An 18,089-nucleotide genomic window follows, 5' to 3' on the forward strand; every position below is an offset into this window, starting at 1 on the left:
GTTGGGTTTTTTTTGTGTGTGTGTGTGCGCGTGTGTGTGTCTTATTTTACATGCTTGTGTTATAAACAATCTCGGGAGACAGGGTTTGGGCTGTGTCTAAACTGCATTAATGCGTTCTGTAAAATATAGCTGTACAAATAAAAGAATAAAATGAAGAAAAGTGAAGTATGATGGAATGAGGGATCTGTTCTTGCCTGTCCTTAAGTACCTTGAGAGCCAGTTGGTGCCCTGGGAAGGAGCTGAGCATCCCCAACCCTGACCCGAGCTCTTGGCTTGGGAAGCAGATCCTTAAGTACCTTGAGAGCCAGTTGGTGCCCTGGGAAGGAGCTGAGCATCCCCAACCCTGACCCGAGCTCTTGGCTTGGGAAGCAGATCCTTAAGTACCTTGAGAGCCAGTTGGTGCCCTGGGAAGGAGCTGAGCATCCCCAACCCTGACCCGAGCTCTTGGCTTGGGAAGCAGATCCTTAAGTACCTTGAGAGCCAGTTGGTGCCCTGGGAAGGAGCTGAGCATCCCCAACCCTGACCTGAGCTTTGGCTTGGGAAGCAGATCCTTAAGTACCTTGAGAGCCAGTTGGTGCCCTGGGAAGGAGCTGAGCATCCCCAACCCTGACCCGAGCTCTTGGCTTGGGAAGCAGATCCTTAAGTACCTTGAGAGCCAGTTGGTGCCCTGGGAAGGAGCTGAGCATCCCCAACCCTGACCTGAGCTTTGGCTTGGGAAGCAGATCCTTAAGTACCTTGAGAGCCAGTTGGTGCCCTGGGAAGGAGCTGAGCATCCCCAACCCTGACCCGAGCTCTTGGCTTGGGAAGCAGATCCTTAAGTACCTTGAGAGCCAGTTGGTGCCCTGGGAAGGAGCTGAGCATCCCCAACCCTGACCCGAGCTCTTGGCTTGGGAAGCAGATCTGGCTGGAGCAGCCTGTTTCAGGCTTGAGTGAAGATGGTTTCTAGCATGATGGTCTCAACCTTGCTGTTTTTCATCCTGGTGGGGGGCTGTCCCACTGTGCCACATCCTTAGTACTTTTTGCATTTGCACCAAGTAGCTGGCAGAAATCGGGCAGAGCCTGGGTGAGATGTTTTGCTGACTGGCCCAGGGCTGGTTCCAGATGGCTTGGTAGTCATTTTTATTTCCTGGAAACTGATAAAATTGCCAGAATTGTCCATGGAGGAAGGCTGCCTGCTGCTCCTCTTGTTTTCCAGTGCCTGGGGTGGGGGCTGCCTTGTGCAATGGTTCAGTGGAACAAGGTTGGTAACCCCCTCTAGGAACTTGCTGGCCGATAGCATCTCTGGGCTGCCAGCCATTGCAAGCTGACTGTGGGCCAGAGCTGAGAAAACCCAGCTTTGAGGACTTCCCCTTGTTTTCCTTCAGAAGGGAGACATGATACTTTGATCCATTTGGGTGGCTGTGTGGAGCTGGAGGGGGTTGAAGCCATGGGGTAACCAGGACCTTAGGAAGTAGAGATGCTGGTGGTGTGGACAAGTTCCTTGTGCTCTGTGCAAGAAACCCAGCACTGCTTTGCTGGTTGCACAAAACCAAAGAACCTCATGCAAAAAGTTCTCTGAACTAAACAGACAGTAACCAGTGCTGGTGTGAAGCATGGCTACTGGACAACAGAGCCCAGACTGGAGTCTGAGCCTCACAAGGCTTGTTTCATTTTCAGCTAATTCATGGCCAGTTTTGGTGCAGGGCCTGTGGGCTGATTCATGGTGAGGGTACTTTCAAACCAGCTGGAAAGGGAGGGTCTGCCTGGTTGCAGGATCAGGAAGGGCTGCAGTAAGCAGGAGCTGGACTTGAAGATGGGCTGTTCAACGTGTTATGGGATGGAGGTGAATATGAGATATCAAGAGCAGCCATGTGTGGAAGGGAATTGCCAGCTGGGAGAACCAATTTGCAGCACAGCTTTGCAGGACCTTCTGCACCTCTGGCTTGTGACCTAGCAGAGCAGATCTGCTGGTATGTGAAGAAGCCCTGCAAAAAGTGAGAGCTGAGCACTGAGCCAGCCTCTGCCTCCTCCTGCTGTTGGGTTTGGCTGGGTAGGATGGCTGCTTGGCAGGGGGCAGAAGGGCAGGCCTTTTGTGGGGTGAGGTCCTCCCAGGCAGGAGGCTGTCATCCCTCACGCTGGGTGCTGCCAGCCGATGGTTTGGCAGGACTGAGCCCAGCACAAGCTTTCACCAGCTTACACGTTAGGCACAGGAAAGGGAAACATGACAGCAAATGGGGCACTGCCAGAGCATTTGGAACAGCAAAAAACTGCTTCCCCACCTTGCTCCCTCACTTGCTTCCCCTCTCCACTTCTCCATAGATTTTTAGTGTTTAGTACAACTGATTGTCCTCATGACAAGGTTTTGACACATGTATTGTTGTCATTTGACACGTGTTATTTCTCCCCTCTCTGCTGGAAGCTGTCTATCTTCGAGCTCTCTACCTCTCTGATTACTGCAGTTGTCACTTTTGGATGCAGCTGGCAGCCCTGCTTGCCCCAGACAAGCAGGCTGGGTAGCCACCACCTCTGTTTCCCGTTGACTTGCATGGCTGTATCTACAAAGTTTGTGTTGCATTTTCCTGGGTAATGGCTGCATTTCCTCCTCCTGATGGATTTTTTTTTCATTGAAATGGTGATGTCATGGCTTTTCCAGGCAGTTGAGCTGAAGCAACAGCAATTGCTCCCCTGCTATGCACAGGGCAGAGGTCTGCAGACATCTGGCAGGGGCAGCCAGAGCAGGTGAGCTTAGCTCAGCAGAGTGTTTGCAGTGCCAAGGAGCTGTCACACACTGGCTGCACTACCATGGGATTCGAGTTCCCTGGGTCTGAGCAGGCCTCTGAAGGTGGCCATAGAAGTGCCGTGAACCTCTGTGGTGAACTTGATGTGCTCACCAATTTGTTCTCCAGTCCTTGGGCCTGGTTTTGGCGTTGGAAATCCTGTGCTGGGTGTAAATAGGCGGAAGGGCTCGCGGGCTCTGCTGTATTCTGCTGGGTCTCCACTAGAGGGCAGGAGGAGACGAGCTTTGAGCGAGGAGTCCTCGGAACAAGAGTTCCAGCTGAACTCTAAACTCGAGAGATGTGCCAGCCCTCTTATCATTGCTTTTTGGTTTGGGGTTGGTTTTTTAGCGTGTGTGGCCTCCTCTGGACCCGCTCCAACAGGTGTATGTCTCTCCTGTGCTGAGGACTCCAGAGCTGGACACAACATTGCGGGTGAGGTCTCACCAGAGTGGAGCGGCAGAATCACCTCCCTCTACCTGCCAGTCACGCTTCTTTTAACACAGCCCAGGATGCAGTTGGCCTTCTGAGTTGTGAGTGCACATTGCTAGCTCATATCCAGCTTTTATCCACCAAAACCTCCAAGTCTTTCTCCACAGGTCTGCTTCAATCCCTTCATCCCCCATCCTCGGTTCGTAGCATGGATTACTGCAAGCCATGTGCAAGATCTTGCACTTGGCCTTGTTGAACTTCATGAGGTTTACACAGGCAAACTTATCAAATTTGCCCAGGTCCCTCTGGATGACAATCTGTCCTTCAGGTATGTCAACTGCACCATTCAGCTTGGTGTCATCTGCAAACATGCTGAGGGTACACTCAATCCCACTAAGTCATTGATGAAAATATTAAACAGCACTGGTCCCTTTAGACCTCTGAGGATCACCGCTTCTCACTGACCTACATCTGGACATTGAGTCATTGACCACCACACTCTGGATGTGACCATACAACCAATTTCATATCCACCAAACAGTCCACCCACCAAATCGATATCTCTCCAATTTAGAGAGGATGATGTATGGGAATGGAACAGGACTCCACACAGATGACATAGCTCCAAATATACATGCATATATATATATATATATATGATTTAGGTAGGTAGGTAAGTAGGTACATAGATAGATAGATAGATGTAATCATGGAATCAATAAGGTTGGAACAGACCTCAAAGATCAGCAAGTCCAACCTTTCACCCAAGACCTCATGACCGCTAAACCATGGCATCAAGTGACAGGTCCAATTCCCTCTTGAACACCTCCAGGGATGGATGGATGGATAGATAGATAGATTTATTTTGCCACCCAGCCTGAGATATCTGTTGCTGTCAGGGAAAATCTTACAATGCAGGGGAAGGTTTGCAGGCAGAAGGCAGGTGCGTGTCTGCATCTTATTCCTAGGGCTATCCCATGCCCTTCTCAACATGAATCTGCTGTGGGGAATGACCATCTGCAGCCCAGGGTGGCCAAGAGCAGCCTGAAAGCCCACAGGCAGGATGCTGTGTCACTGGGATGCACCCTGTCTGATTGTGGGGTTGGACCCCACACAGGGAAGGGAGGCCCAAGCTCTTGCTGTGGAGCTGGTGTTTACAGAGGAGTGTTTTAATAATGAGAGAAAGCAGAGCCCTGCATTATTTCATGATTTCATGTGCTCACCCATTTGAGGTCATCATCTCCTGCCTTGCACTAGTAACTCCTTACAGCACAGGCCAGCATCTGTTTGTACAGTCCCTAGCTCAGCCTCATCCATGGTTCCTAGCAGTCACTGAAGTAGTACAAGTAAACATGCTGGTACTGTTCTTAGATCACCCTGTTCCTCTTTGCTTCTGCATGTTTATGTTGCTCTTCCACTTGTCTGACTTCAAAGGGGCTGCTTTCAGCCCTGCTGATGCCATGGCAGCATTCCAGGAAGCTGAGACTGGGAAGGAATCTCAGACAGTAGCAACAGAAATCCTGGTACAACTTGGACACTTAAGCAGAGGCATCACAAAAATTAGGTAGCAGGATCTCTCCCGCTTTGTTATTTGGAGCAGGAATCCCAGAGGCCTGTAATTAATGAAGAGTCAAATTCTTTTGGATTTATGCCCAAGCTTTACTACAGAAACAGCAGTTTATCCAGAAACCTCTCAGGGGTGTTGCAAGTCCACGTACAATCCCGCCACCAGCGCTCTCCATATGGCCTGTCCCAGGAACACGCGGTACCATTTGGCAGGAATTTCTCACCCTTATCAAGCTTTTGGTTTTCATTATCGCTCAGGCATGACTGACTGCTCATCCTCTGCTCACTTGTATCTCCAAGGGCAGCATCACCCCTTCACAAGCAGGGACCTGCTCCAGGAGGTTTTTGGCAGCTTCCTCACTGCTCTACAGCACTTGCTGCATATCCAGAGCCAGGATGAGGAACTACAGGGACATCTATTTCATGGATGGGGGCAATCTTTATAGCAGGGACTGTTGCGGCAGAACAAGGGGTAACGGCTTTAAACTAAAAGAGGGGAGATTTAGACTAGATAGAAGGAAGACATTTTTTACAGTGAGGGTGGTGACCCACTGTCACAGACTGCCCAGAGAGGTGGTAAAAGCCCCATCCCTGGAAATGTTCAAGGTCAGGCTGTATGGAGCTTTGAGAAACCTGATCTAAGTAAAGATGTTCCTACTTTCTGCAGGGCTGTTTGACTACAAGGCCTTTAAAGGTCTCTTCTAACACACAGCATTCTATGATTCTATGGCTCTGGCTCCCAGATCACAGCATAAGCCTGCCAGGTTGAGGGTTGGAATATAAGAAAAAGGGAATTTCCCTACTGGCATGGTAGTGATACATGGCAAAACTGTCCTGCTCATGAAAGCAGAGCTGAAAGGACTCAGCTCTGTTGGTGCTGGGCAGGGAAGTGAGCTGCCGTGAGAGCTAGTCTTGTGGCCATGATGACAGCAGAGGGCACGCTTTGCTGGTACAGCGCTGAGCCTACAGCCTGCGTGCACAGTCCCAGGCATTGCTGGACTGCTCTGGATCCGTAGAGCAGGCTGGAAACGTGGGGGTAAGGAAGCAGTCACCGGAATTCAATGCAATTCAATCGTCTGCAAAGCCACATGCCCTGCAGCGCTGCGGCAAAAAGAAAGGAACAAAATCGCCTTCGCTGCAGCCCAGCGGATGATGGATTTATCTGGCTGGGGAATGAGGGTAAAAAAAATTCAGAGCATACTGATCCCACAGAGGAGCTGGGGGAAGGGGAACTGGTAAATCAGTCTGCAACTTATTCATCTCTTCATGCCTGTGACAGAGTTGAAAGGATGTCTAGAGGTCTGCCTTTACCCCTTCCCCAGGATTTCTTCAGTAGGAGTCAGTCCAAAGATGTACAGAGCAGACAGACTCCCTTTCTCCAGTACCTCATTGCTGGTTCCTTCAGGTCTGCACAAGATGATTTTTTGGACCAAAGCACATGTTTTCATCTTTGTTTAAATGGTATTTTTCCTTTAGATATTCCTTGAAATTACATGTCAAAACTTCTCAGCATCAGTGATTCTCAGAATCAGTGATTCTCCAAATCATTCTGAGGTCATGAAGAACTTCAGACCATTCAACAAGGCTCAGACTTGATGGCAACACAGTTTCTCTATTTTAAACAGGCTGAGACTTTTCTAGGGATACATTCCCACCAAACCCCTAACTCTGGTCCTGGTTCTATCCACCTCACAACCTCAGTGGAATCCCAAGAGAGGAAAATCAGCAAAGGTGGGCATCAGAGTCCTCCTGAGGCTGCTCTGGCTCAGGAACTAAGTCATCTCCTGATGGGGTGCAGGACCAGAGAGCAAAAAAAAAGCACACTCCTATTTCCTTGGGTAGGCGTCTGAAATTCAATGGAACAAATACAAAACATTTCCATGAGGTACATTTCCTGCTGCTAGAGGTCGCCACTGTAACTCCTCCAGCATCCTCCAGTCAGCAAGGAGCAGGGGAACAGACACTCAGCTCCAGTGCTGCACAGAGAGGTGGAGCCAGAGACAACCTGTCTTCCAGACTCCATCCCTATGTGGCTGGAAGAGCCACAGGAGCCAAAGTGGCCATTAGCACCAGCAATCCCCAATGTGACTAAGGGTCAGTGCTTGCCTGGAAATGGGTCCTAAAGATGATAAAATCAAACACAATTTCCCATCCCATGCAGCAGTCCGTGGCTGTGCTCAAGCCCATTTCTATACCCTGGGAAAGAGACACTGAACTGATCTCCTGATATATCAGTGCAGATTCATAGCTGTTTCAGCTCAAGCAGCACATATCCATCCCACTCAGGAGTGATGGAGATTCCCAGTGTTTCCTTCCCTTTACGATGACAAGATAAATGGCAAAAGAGTGCCAGGCTGGACAGCTGTCTGTTGTGTGACATGGCACAGAACATTAGGTAACAGCTTCCAGCAACCACAGAGGAGCCTTAAGTAACTCAGTTGCTGCCTCCAATTTCCATCTCTGCTCCTGCATGACACAGCACCCAAGCAGGCTGCTCTGCCCTGGGCTGTGGGAGCTGGGATGAACTGCTGCAGAGTGGGAGGCCTTTGCAACTCTGGTCCAGGTGGGCATTGCAGCATGGCACAGATGGGTTGTGCTGTGCTGAAGAAGAGAGCCTGAGGGCTGCAAACCCAGACCATTCATGGTACAAATAAACTGGAAGAACCAAGTTTTCTGCTGCTGGCACATCTGGAAGAAGTGGGGAAATTGGCTAGGAGAAATCATACCTAGAAAATTTCTTTTGAAGGCAGGCAAGAGAGCCAGGATAGGTTTGGCACCCTGGTATCTGCTGCCTTGACCATTTTCCACACCTAGGAATGGCTCTGTTTCCTTGAGTGCAGGAGGAAAGAGACCCTAGCCCAGCTGCTATCATAGGGACAGGGTAGAGAGCCTTGGCAGGAGGCTGCATCCTCTGCCTGGAACAAAGGAATATGTCCGAACAAGAGTTGGGGCTGACTTCTCTCTACCAGTTCCCCTAGAGCAACACCAGTGCTAGAAGACAGACAGGGTCCCAGAAGTGCAGGACTAGGTCTCATTCAGGTCAGGTAGCTGAGGAAAATCTGACTATAAAAGCAGCCAACTCTCTGGGGCTCCTGGGCTATAAATGAAAGCTTCTCTCATGAGTGTCATTCATTTTGCACCATGATTTAGAGAGGACACAGAGGATGAAGGCTGAGTGTGGTTGCAGGTGTCCACACCAAGGAAGTGAGGCACTATCCATGGAAGGCAGTTCCAGTCCAGCCCAGAGGTCTGCCTGGTTGGAAAGCAGTGGCCAGCACCAGTTCCTCTTGCTGTGCTGTAAAGCAGAGCTTCATGCTCCCAGCCAAGCTTCATCATCCCCAGCCAGCAGCATCAGGGCTGAAGAGGAGGAAGACACACTGATTTGAGATCTTTGTGAGGTACTTGGGTCCTTTGACTCTTCAGCTGCAAATTGAGACAGGAGAGAGCCCCTGATAGCCCTTTTCTAGGCAGTTACACAGCCCTTTCCTTGCACTTTATGCACTGGTCCTGCCAGCTGGGAGACATCTGAAGAGTCCTGTCCGTCAACCTTCAAGGTGACAGGGTCTTGCAAGCAGCTTTGCCCAGTGTGGGCATCAGCCAGGTCATGGGATCAGTCTGTATCATGGTATCACAATACATTAGAGGTTGGAAGGGACCTCCAGAGATCATTCAGTCCAACCTACCACAGCAGGATCACTTAGGGTAGTCTGCACAGGAATGCATCCAGGTGGGTTTTCAAAGTCTCCAGAGAAGGAGACTCCACAATGTCTCTGGGCAGCCTGTTCCAGTGCTCTGTCACCCTCACTGTAAAGAAGTTTCTCCTCATGTTGAGGTGAAATCTTCTATGTTCAAGTTTGCACCTGTTATTCCTTGTCTTATTACTTAGCACCACTGAAAAGAGCTTTGCCCCCTCCACTTGACACCCACCCCTCAGATATTTATACACATTGATGAGTCTTCTCAGTCTTCTCTTCTCAGTCTTCTCTCTCAGTCTTCTCTTCTCAAGACTAAACAGCCCCAGGGATCTTATTCATTCTTTATGGGGAGATGCTCAAGTCCCCTAATCATGCTCGTGGCTCTCTGTGGGATTCTCTCCAGCAGGTTCCTGTCTCTCTTCAACTGAGGAGCCAAAAACTGGACACAATATTCCAGGTGTGGTCTCACCAGGGCAGAGTAGAGGACCTCCCTAAGAACCTCCCTATTCCTGCTGGACGCACTTTTCTTGATGCACCCCAGGATATCATTTGCCCTCTTGGCCACAAGGGTACATTGCTGTCCCATAGATAACTTGCTGTCCATTAGGACTCTAAGGTCTTTCTCCATGGAGCTGCTTTCCAGCAGGGCAGCCGCTAACCTTGTCTGGTGCCTGCTGTTATTCCTCCCCAGATGCAGGACCCTGCACTTGTCCTTATTGAACTTCATGAGGTTTGCCTGCACCCAGCTCTCCAGCCTGTCCAGATCTCGTTGGATGGCAGCACAGCCTGACGGGGTGTCAGCCAACCCCCCAGTTTTGTATCATCAGTGAACTTGTAGGAGTCAGGGAGACTGGCCATCTAGGCAGGACAGGCACATCCCTTATGATACCAGCAGGTCCAACTATCTTAAGATAGATACAGGCATTCCTGCACCCTCAGCCAGGGCTCTGCACGCCCCGAGGCACGACTTTGCCATTGCTTCCCCGAGCTGCAGAGACATGGGAGAACCGGGGCACTCTCCTTGGAGGCTGCCGGCAGCCAGGAGATCTATTCCAGCAGCCGGCGACCGGGAGGAGTGTCTGGGCAAGGACAGCTGTTGAAGAACCTCGTAGGGGCCGAGAAGGCAGTAAGAACCCCCGGGGACAATTCAGCATCACCCATTCCATGCTGCAGCCGGGTGCAATCTGCCCTTAAGGGGACCTTTTCCAGCTCCCCGGGCTCTGCAGCCATTTCTTACCCGAGGAAGAGGGAAGACGTGCTAAGGTGAGCGCCTTTGGTCCCGGCACTGCGGGCTGTTTGGCGCTCCGGCCTTGGGGGTCAGACCCACGGTGTGGGCGGTGTACAGTAGGCACCCCCTCACAGCCGCACCACGAGGGGCTTTGTGGCTGGGGAGAAGGGAGCGGATGACCTGGATGGAGAGCTCCAGAGGGGCGATGATTAGGCGAGAAAACGCGCCGGGAGCCAGACTACGGCCCGTGGGCGGCCAGATGTGGGGTACTCTGGTGGCACCGTGGACGCTTGGCCGGCCTCGGGTAGAGAGGAGCATCCACGGCCCCGGCCCCCCCTGCATGCCGGGCAGGGACCCACCCCCGGCGGAGTGGGGCGAGGGGGGCGCCCCCGCCTTGACGTCAGGAGAAGGGTTTATAAAGAGGCGGGCGGCGAGGAGATCCCCAACACCGGAGCTGAGCCGCAGCGGAGCCGCCAGCGCCTCCCCGCCGCCGCCTCTCCGCGCCCGACCCGCCGGCGAGATGCTGTCGTGCCGCCTCCAGTGCGCCCTGGCCCTGCTGTCCATCGCCCTGGTCCTCGGCACCGTCTCGGCCGCCCCCTCGGACCCGCGGCTCCGGCAGTTCCTGCAGAAGTCCCTGGCTGCCGCCGCCGGGAAGCAGGTGAGAGCCCCGCGTCGGGGCTGCCACCCTGGGCACCCCTCAGGCACCCCGCTGGGCACCCCGACGGCCCTGCTGCAGACCCCTGATTCTCCACTGCAGATCCTCGCTTCTCCTCCAGAAATCCCTCTGATTCCCCGTTGCAGACCCCCAAGAAAGTCCCTGGCACGCCTATTGCATTCTCCCAGCTTCCCTGCTGCATACCCCCACTAAACCTTTTTACCTCAGTACCCTCAATGCAGACCTCCAGTTCCTCACCAGAGCTCCCCAGTGAACCCATTTCAGATCTCCAGTCACTTGCTGCTGACTCCAATTCCCTGCCAAAATCCCCTGGTTCCGTGCCAGGGCTGAGCCAGGGACAGGCTGGACAGCTGAGGGTGAAAAGGGGGCACAGCTCCTCAGCCCAGTTCTTCTGGGTGCTGGTGGAGTATGAGGAGCAGCCACTGTTGGGGCAGTGTGCAGAGTCCCTGGTGAAGCTCTCCAAGGCTTCTCTGGGGCACTGAACCAAGGCATCTGTCCTGGTGCAGGAGGAGGATGTTCTTATCCTTACAAGAGGGCAGCCAGGACTTAGAGGGACAAGAGGAAAAATAATCCCCAGTGATAGGGTGACCTGACTCAACCTCACGTTTCCCATGTTGCTTTAGCAGCAGCTTCAGAGACAGCATCCTCGCTGAGTTCAGCGCAGTGTGCTGGAGCAGTGGGAAGGCGAGGTGGGGTGGTGCTTGGTTGAGTTTACTTTCTGTCATGACCAGGACAGCAGCCTCTTCCCCATGTCAGGGCTCTTCTGCTCTGTTCTATTCCAAAGGCACAGCTGCTGCGTAGCACCTGTCAGGCTGTGCTCTCTGAAGAACCAGGGCTCTTCTTCTCCAAAGTCTTGCATGTCTAATCTGAGCACAGATGTGTCTTAGAGGGACAGAGAAGTGAGACCCCAAAAGCCGAGGAGTAATTGTGGTCTCTCTCTCTCCCTTTCTCTTTCTCACCCCCATTCCCCCATTCCTGCTCCAAGGAACTGGCCAAATACTTCTTGGCAGAACTGCTCTCAGAGCCAAGCCAGACAGAAAATGAAGCCCTGGAGTCTGAGGACTTGTCCCGAGGGGCTGAGCAGGATGAAGTGAGACTGGAGCTGGAGCGTTCGGCTAACTCAAACCCCGCTCTGGCACCCCGGGAACGCAAAGCAGGCTGCAAGAACTTCTTCTGGAAAACTTTCACATCCTGTTAGCTTTTGAAATCCACCTCTTCTCCCCATCCATCCCTGCCTTCTTCCTATCCCCCCCGCCCTGAGCAGAACCTTCACCACAACAGGCGAAGACTGTAAATACACAATCCACGGTTATGGTGAAATTAAGCAAACAAGGAAAATTTGAGTTCGATTTCCAGTTGTTTTAATAAAACTTTCTGTTCCAATTGTACATGATTTGCTTGAGTTGTGATTTCTGACCAGTTCTTTAATGACATGCACTCTGCAGTTCTTTCAGATGTACTATTTTTAATCCTTTGTTGCAATAAAGTTTATGTTTCAAATGGTGACGCTGAGGCTGGGTGGTTAATGAGAAAAAAAGCCTGTCCCCTCTCAGGCGATTTGTCTTCACAGTGCCTCATGTCTCAGAGCAGCAGCAGCAAAGAGCATCCACAACACTATATGCACACAGACACTTTTTTACCTTTAGTTATTTAGTTATTTAGTTAGTTAGTTAGTTAGTTAGTTAGTTAGTTAGTTAGTTAGTTAGTTTTTAGTATGGAGTTTCCAAGGGACCCAGAAACACAGCGGTATTTTAGCTATCAAAGCCCTCTAACTGTGGCTGAGTCAAATCCACAACCCCGACACTTCAGTCAGTCTGGAAGATTTAGACCGTCGCCAAAGGCATCACAATAAATTACAGCTGTGTGTTCCAGGCTATGGGGATGATAAAAGCAGTTCACAGCACGCATTTGCTCCCTGCACACCTCCTTCCCTCCTTAGTCACAAACACTACCTGGCATGTTTTATTCCTTGCAATATTCCCTACAAACACTCCTTCTGGGATTCCTTTGGAAAGTTTTCCTTTGTTCTGTTGTGCAGGGGGAGATTTCACATCTCTGGTAAGGCTGAGGTGTCAACTCCACGCTCCTAGCCGCTCTCCACCTAATAAACTGGTTACAATGCTTTCTCTCTACTTACTACATCATCGTTAAAGGCAATATTCAAAGACTCGCTGGGGTAGGAGACAGCATCAGGAGAAAGACGTGCTTCTCTCAGTGGAAGAGAAATTCTTTGTGGGAAGTCTCTTCCCTTTCTGGCCGTGCTGCTTTCAGAAATGAGATTGTGGGTGAGTTGAGCTGTAGAGCATGCATCCGCACAGGGGACCAGTGTCGCTTTGATGAGAAACGCACCATTCAGGATTAAAGCTAGCAAACACTTTTAACCATTATCTGGGAAGAAAAGGTGACAAATAGAGCATCTTAGAGATGTTAATAGCTGGAAGACTGAGCACATTCCAGGTGGATACCCATTCGGTGGATGTGGATTCCCAAACCGAGGGCGTGTGAAGTTGTCTCTGGTCTCTGGCAGGCATCGCTCTCTGTGGGGTATCGTTCTTCAAGGGTTGTGGGCAATAGCATTTATTCTTGATCTGCCCTTTTTTTGATCTGCCCTTTTTTTCCTCTGTGGGCAGGGGTTTGCTAGATTCGAGTTGGGGACACTTGAATCTCTTGTCACTGGTAATTACAGAAGTGCCAGCATGAATTCCCAGCCCTACCACATTTTCTCACCGCAAGGCTTGGCCAGGCTCCTCCACAGCCGACTGGCAAGAAGCAAGGGCAACAGGGACATGCTTGGAGGGGAGCTGCTGGCATCACATCAGCCCCTCTGAGCTCAGAAGCAGGGCTGGATGTGCTGCAGTCAGGGGTTAAGGACTGCCTACACCCTGCCTGGCTGCTGCTGGAGAAGCTGGATCCTGCACCTGCTGCAGAAGCCTTCCTGTGATATGATCCTATGTTTCCCCAGCTCTTGGGAGCACCCTCTTGTCCCCCCTTGGAAGAGGGATAGGTTCTGTGATGTGATTCAGGACAATGCATGGTCCTCCAATGCCACTGGTGGAGTTAAGTGCTCTGCTTTCTGTGTTGAAGCTGTGTGTTGCAGACTAGGCTGGGAAGTGTGATCCTCCTGTCACTTTGGAGCACCCTTCTCCAGCAGCGGCCAGGCAGGGTGTAGGCAGTCCTGGATTTCTATGGCTGGTGTAGTTGTGGAGGGTGCAATATTTGTTCACCTTTGGGAAAGGGGCAAGGCAGGCACTGCTGGAAAGAAAGCTTCCAAAAAGATGTTTGAGAAGTGCAGGTAATGTAGATAGTTTCTCAGCCCTAAAAGCCAGTCTGGAGACGGACTCTCTGAGGAAAAAAGCAGTGGTCCTACCTCATGTCTCATTTCTTTTCTGCTGTGCATCATCAAGAAGCAGTTTTTATGGGATTCATTAAAGACCTCTCCATCCCTGGCTGCTTGCTCCTGCCTTGACTGAGGTTCCACTTAGCTTCCAAAAAGCAGCTAATTCTTCTGTGCTGAGGCAGCCTCAAGACAGCAGCTATAGGAACAGAAAGGGGGTGGGAGTGCCAGGGGCTTGAATATTCTTACTCACCAAGTCCATTTTTCATGGGCTATAAATAGACCACTACTTGCCGGAGGTTTTTCCTCTTGGCCACTGTGCTCAGCCAGAGCTTCTGAAGGGAGTTTAATCCTGCCAATTGCTGGAGTGAAACTCATCACAAATACGGATGGGGATGATCCTCAAGCACAAGCAGGACTTAAAGGCAGTGATTCACATGCTACACCAGCCTGTTTCAGCAACACATCTGGCGTCATGTCACGGCAGCCCCTACAGAATTTAATGAAGATATACTGGTGGAGGCTTGCTTGTATGTCCTCAGTTCAGAGGCAGAAAAGCAAACCTGCTCTTTCTGTCAACTCAGGAGCTCCTGGAGTTTGGGGAGAGGGCGCCCAGGGCACTGCAGCAGCACTGGCAATCCCAGGTGCTAGAGCCATACAAAACCAGTGTGAGAGACAGTCTTGCCCTGCTTGAGCTAAAAAGACTAGAAAGACAAAGACAGATTTATTGTTTCTCCTTCAGGTGAGAATTATGGAGTAAAGAGTGAGCCAGGCTGGGAAGACACTTGCTGAGCAAGGCTGAATCTGGGATGAGCAGATAGATATGGTCAGTTCCCGTGGGCCAGAGCTGCTGAAGGTGAGAGCAGTTTTTGAGTGGGATTTTCAAGTGATATTCTCTGCAGCTCACAGCTGAGCTCCACAAAGGAGCAGCTTCAACACAGGCCTGGGGGAGGTGAGAGGCTGTGATGATCCACGTGGCTGATTCATCTCCCCTCTTACACTCAGTGTCACAGGCAGACCAAGAGCAATCCCCATTCCAGCAGGTACTTTCAACCTGGTGATTCATCTGCAACAGTGCGGGGAAATGTCCATGAGGAACTATATAAAAAGCCTTGAAACAGCTGTCTGAAGAGTTGCTTTTAATGAAAACCAGAAAAGGTTGTATAAGGCCTGGAAACACACAACCCCCACTGGGAAGTCAGTGATGAGCTTCTTAGCCATTCCCAGCAGCAAGTTCTACAACTAACAATGCCAGGGGAGGTCATTCACTTCGGCAAGTAGGATGGGATTTTTTTCATGTCCATTCCAAACTGGTAAAAGAGGCAAGTCTACCTTGCCCCAGAAGGCTTGATGGTGACAGATAGCTTGAAGTGATCCTAGCTGTGGTGCAGAGTAAATCATTCTGGGATCCAGATTTCATAACCTGGGTTCCTTTTGGCACCACCTAGCTCTTTCTAGCTCCGCAGAAAAGACCAAGAGCCTGGACCCACAGGCACAATTACCCTTCACTCAGCCTGTAAGATGCTCTGTGCTGCCTTTGTCTTTGCCTCTGTGGCTTCTAGCAAGCATTACACCATCATTCTGATGTGCAGCCACAGGGAGTATCTCAGATTCCCAGACCTCTGCTTTCACCACAGGAATCTTCTTTGCTCTCATCCTGCCTAATCGCAGCACCTGTATGGGTCAGCACCAGGTGATGGGGAAGAAGCACTTGCTGCTGCAACTGAATCCTAATTCTCTGAAAGCAAAGCAGCAGGATGTTTATTGACCAGGGTGAGAAAAGCTATACCTAGGCAATAGAAGTTATTTGAAAAAGGAACAGAATGTACTCTGCTCTCTGAACACCCTTCTGACTCTTTGATGGCTTCTCACCGGAATAAGACAATAAAGCTCACTTACACTGAGCATTTTATTCTCCCTTGTCTTTGTTTTGCTAGGGAATTACTTGTTACATTTTGTCAGCTCCTAATTGTACTTCCGAGAATAGCTGTTTAGCCAGGTGCTGTGGGTATCTCAGAAGGCTTTTGGATCCCAGTCCTAGGAGATTTATCCCATAAACAACCTGTAAAACACACCAAAAATAGGGGTCACCCCCCCAAAAGAAAAGGAAAAGTAAAAATCACCAAGCTCAGTTTTCCTCATATGCATAGTACAAACTCCAGTTTGTGTCATGAACTAATATTTCAAGGATCATCTGGTGAAGAAGAAACCCACCTGATCATTCAATTAACAAAATTAATTAATGAAGGTCCTAGGATTTCCTTTGGAGAGATTCCCTCAGAAACCATAAAACAATGCAATGAAATTCCCGTTTTGCCCATCACCTGAGCTGGCTGCTGCACCAGGAAGAGAGGAGGCTGGTCCTGTACACAGCACCAGAGCATCCTTCCCAATGCTTTCTGCTGCCTGCTTCCCGGTCTTCCTGTCAGCAGCCTGCTGCGGTTCCTTGGTGCAGAGGGAAGAAATGCTACTGGCCTCCAGCCCTGGAAAAGCATTCCTGGGAGGTGAGCTGAAAGATGCTCCCGGGCCCTGCCTTGCTTGTCCCTCAGCCCTTGTTAGGCGATTCCCAGAGGGGAGCAGAGCAGAAGTCAGTGAATCCCTTCCAGTCAGGAATAAGCTGTGTGCCACTGTACCCCGGGTAGAACATTTGCTCCCTTGCACAGCTCCGTGTTGTGCCCTCAAGGAATATATCATCTTTTGCTCAGGACTGAAGAAGGAATAAAAAGTATCCCTCTGGAAATTGGCTGTCACAATTGCAAGGCTCTTTCGTAGATCTTTGCTGTTGCCTCCTTCATTCCCTGTTTTATTTCTTGTGCTTGCCGGGGTTTGTGATTCTTCCCAGCAGCTCAAGCACAGCATTTCTTTTGCTGCATCTCTGCTCCCCATGCCAGCCAGCTCCCCAAAGAGTGCAATACTGGGGGGACATTGCTGAGCACCAGCCCAGGAACGGGGTGCACTGCAGCCAGCAGAGAGAGCCAAAGAGCACAGATTGTCCTATTTATGATCTGGATCTACAAGAGCTGATGCTAAGGATGGGTGACCTCTGTGCCAGGGGCTATCAGAGCCCTGGCTACTGCCTCACCACAGGGACACAGGCTGGAGACAGGGGTGCTGCAAAGCTGAGCTTTCCATGGAGCAGCACTTTTGGGGACCAGAGCTATGTGAGCTGCTGTGCTGGCAAAGATCTTCCCCCCAAACTAAATTTCCTTTATAAAGGACTCATGTCAGAGCTGCAAAATTTTAATGGGTTAGAAGAATGTTAAATAACATTATCATAAAAGAACCTTTCTAAGTGGGGTTAAATGCAGTGGGGTTTGTTCTAATGGCAACCTGTAAGAAATTGTTACTGTGTAAATCCTCCTCCCTTTGCCAGTTTTTTGCTATTGTTAGCATCCAAAGCAACTCCTTTTTCACTCAGCTCTTAGGAAACTTCACAGCCTAAGCAACATCAGCATGGACAGAGGGAGGAAGAGCTGGCTAGTTAAAGGCTCATGGACATAGATGACCCATGGTGGTGGTGCTTTGGCACAATATGTGGCAGCTACTCTTTCCCAAACATGAGAGCTCCAGGCTGAAGGAGAAAAACAATCTTCCACAGCTTGAATAAACAGCCCCTGGAGGCAGTGGGAGCTGGAGGTGATGTTACTTGTGCTGATGTCTCCTTTCAGCTGCAAGTGGTCCTAGACCTTGTAGTCCCACCCCTGTAGGAAGCATGGTAGCTGCTTGTGGCAATGGGATTCTGCCACAGAGGTGTGGCTCCCTGAAGGCTGTCTCTCCAGTACAGCCAAAGTTGCACCAATCTTACAAAGGATGGTGCTCTCTGGGGCTGTTCCATAGGCTCCATGCCCTCTTACATCTCCTTACATCTTGGCATGGCCTAGAAGCAGAGACTCACAGTAATGCTCTATTACTCCTGGTTTGGGGTCCTCATAAGGAAATCCCAACACCCCTAGCAGGACAGAGGTCAACAACAGACAGGAAAAAATGGCTTAAGCAACAAATTTAATTGGAGAGCTCAGCAGAAGAGTGTTTGGAAAAGGTCAACCTGCTCTCCCTGCACACAGCATTTGGAAAGCAAGAACAGGAAAAAAGGATTTTCATCATGAGTAGCCTTCAGAAGGCTGTCAGGGAGATGAAGAAAAGTGAAATATTGTGCCAAGCTTTGGTAAGACTGCTGTCACAGGGACACAAGGAAATAAAGCTCCAGGTGATGCAGAAGATGCTTCACATCATCATGTTATTAGCCCAGAAAGGGGACTCTGGCAGAACATCTGTTTAAATTGTTCTGGAAAGTGTGGTAGAAATGGTGAGAGATGTGTTAAACATCAGCAATGTTCAGGGATCCCTGACAGCTATAGCAGAGGCCTATACATTACCTTGGACTGGGAAAATAGCTGTGTTGTTG

At 50.5% G+C, this 18,089-nt stretch overlaps 1 protein-coding gene across 1 annotated transcript; it reads left to right on the top strand.

Moving 5' to 3' along the window:
- The first annotated feature begins 10,106 nt into the window (after nucleotides 1–10,106).
- SST (somatostatin) lies at nucleotides 10,107–11,743 on the top strand. The gene is made up of 2 exons (XM_009903573.2): nucleotides 10,107–10,332; nucleotides 11,336–11,743. Exons 1-2 carry the CDS (start codon nucleotides 10,195–10,197, stop codon nucleotides 11,546–11,548), a joined length of 351 nt encoding a protein of 116 aa, XP_009901875.2. The 5' UTR covers nucleotides 10,107–10,194; the 3' UTR covers nucleotides 11,549–11,743.
- The last annotated feature ends 6,346 nt before the right edge of the window (nucleotides 11,744–18,089 follow it).

This window comes from Dryobates pubescens, chromosome 13 (assembly GCF_014839835.1).
Source record: "Dryobates pubescens isolate bDryPub1 chromosome 13, bDryPub1.pri, whole genome shotgun sequence".
NCBI lineage: Eukaryota > Metazoa > Chordata > Aves > Piciformes > Picidae > Dryobates > Dryobates pubescens.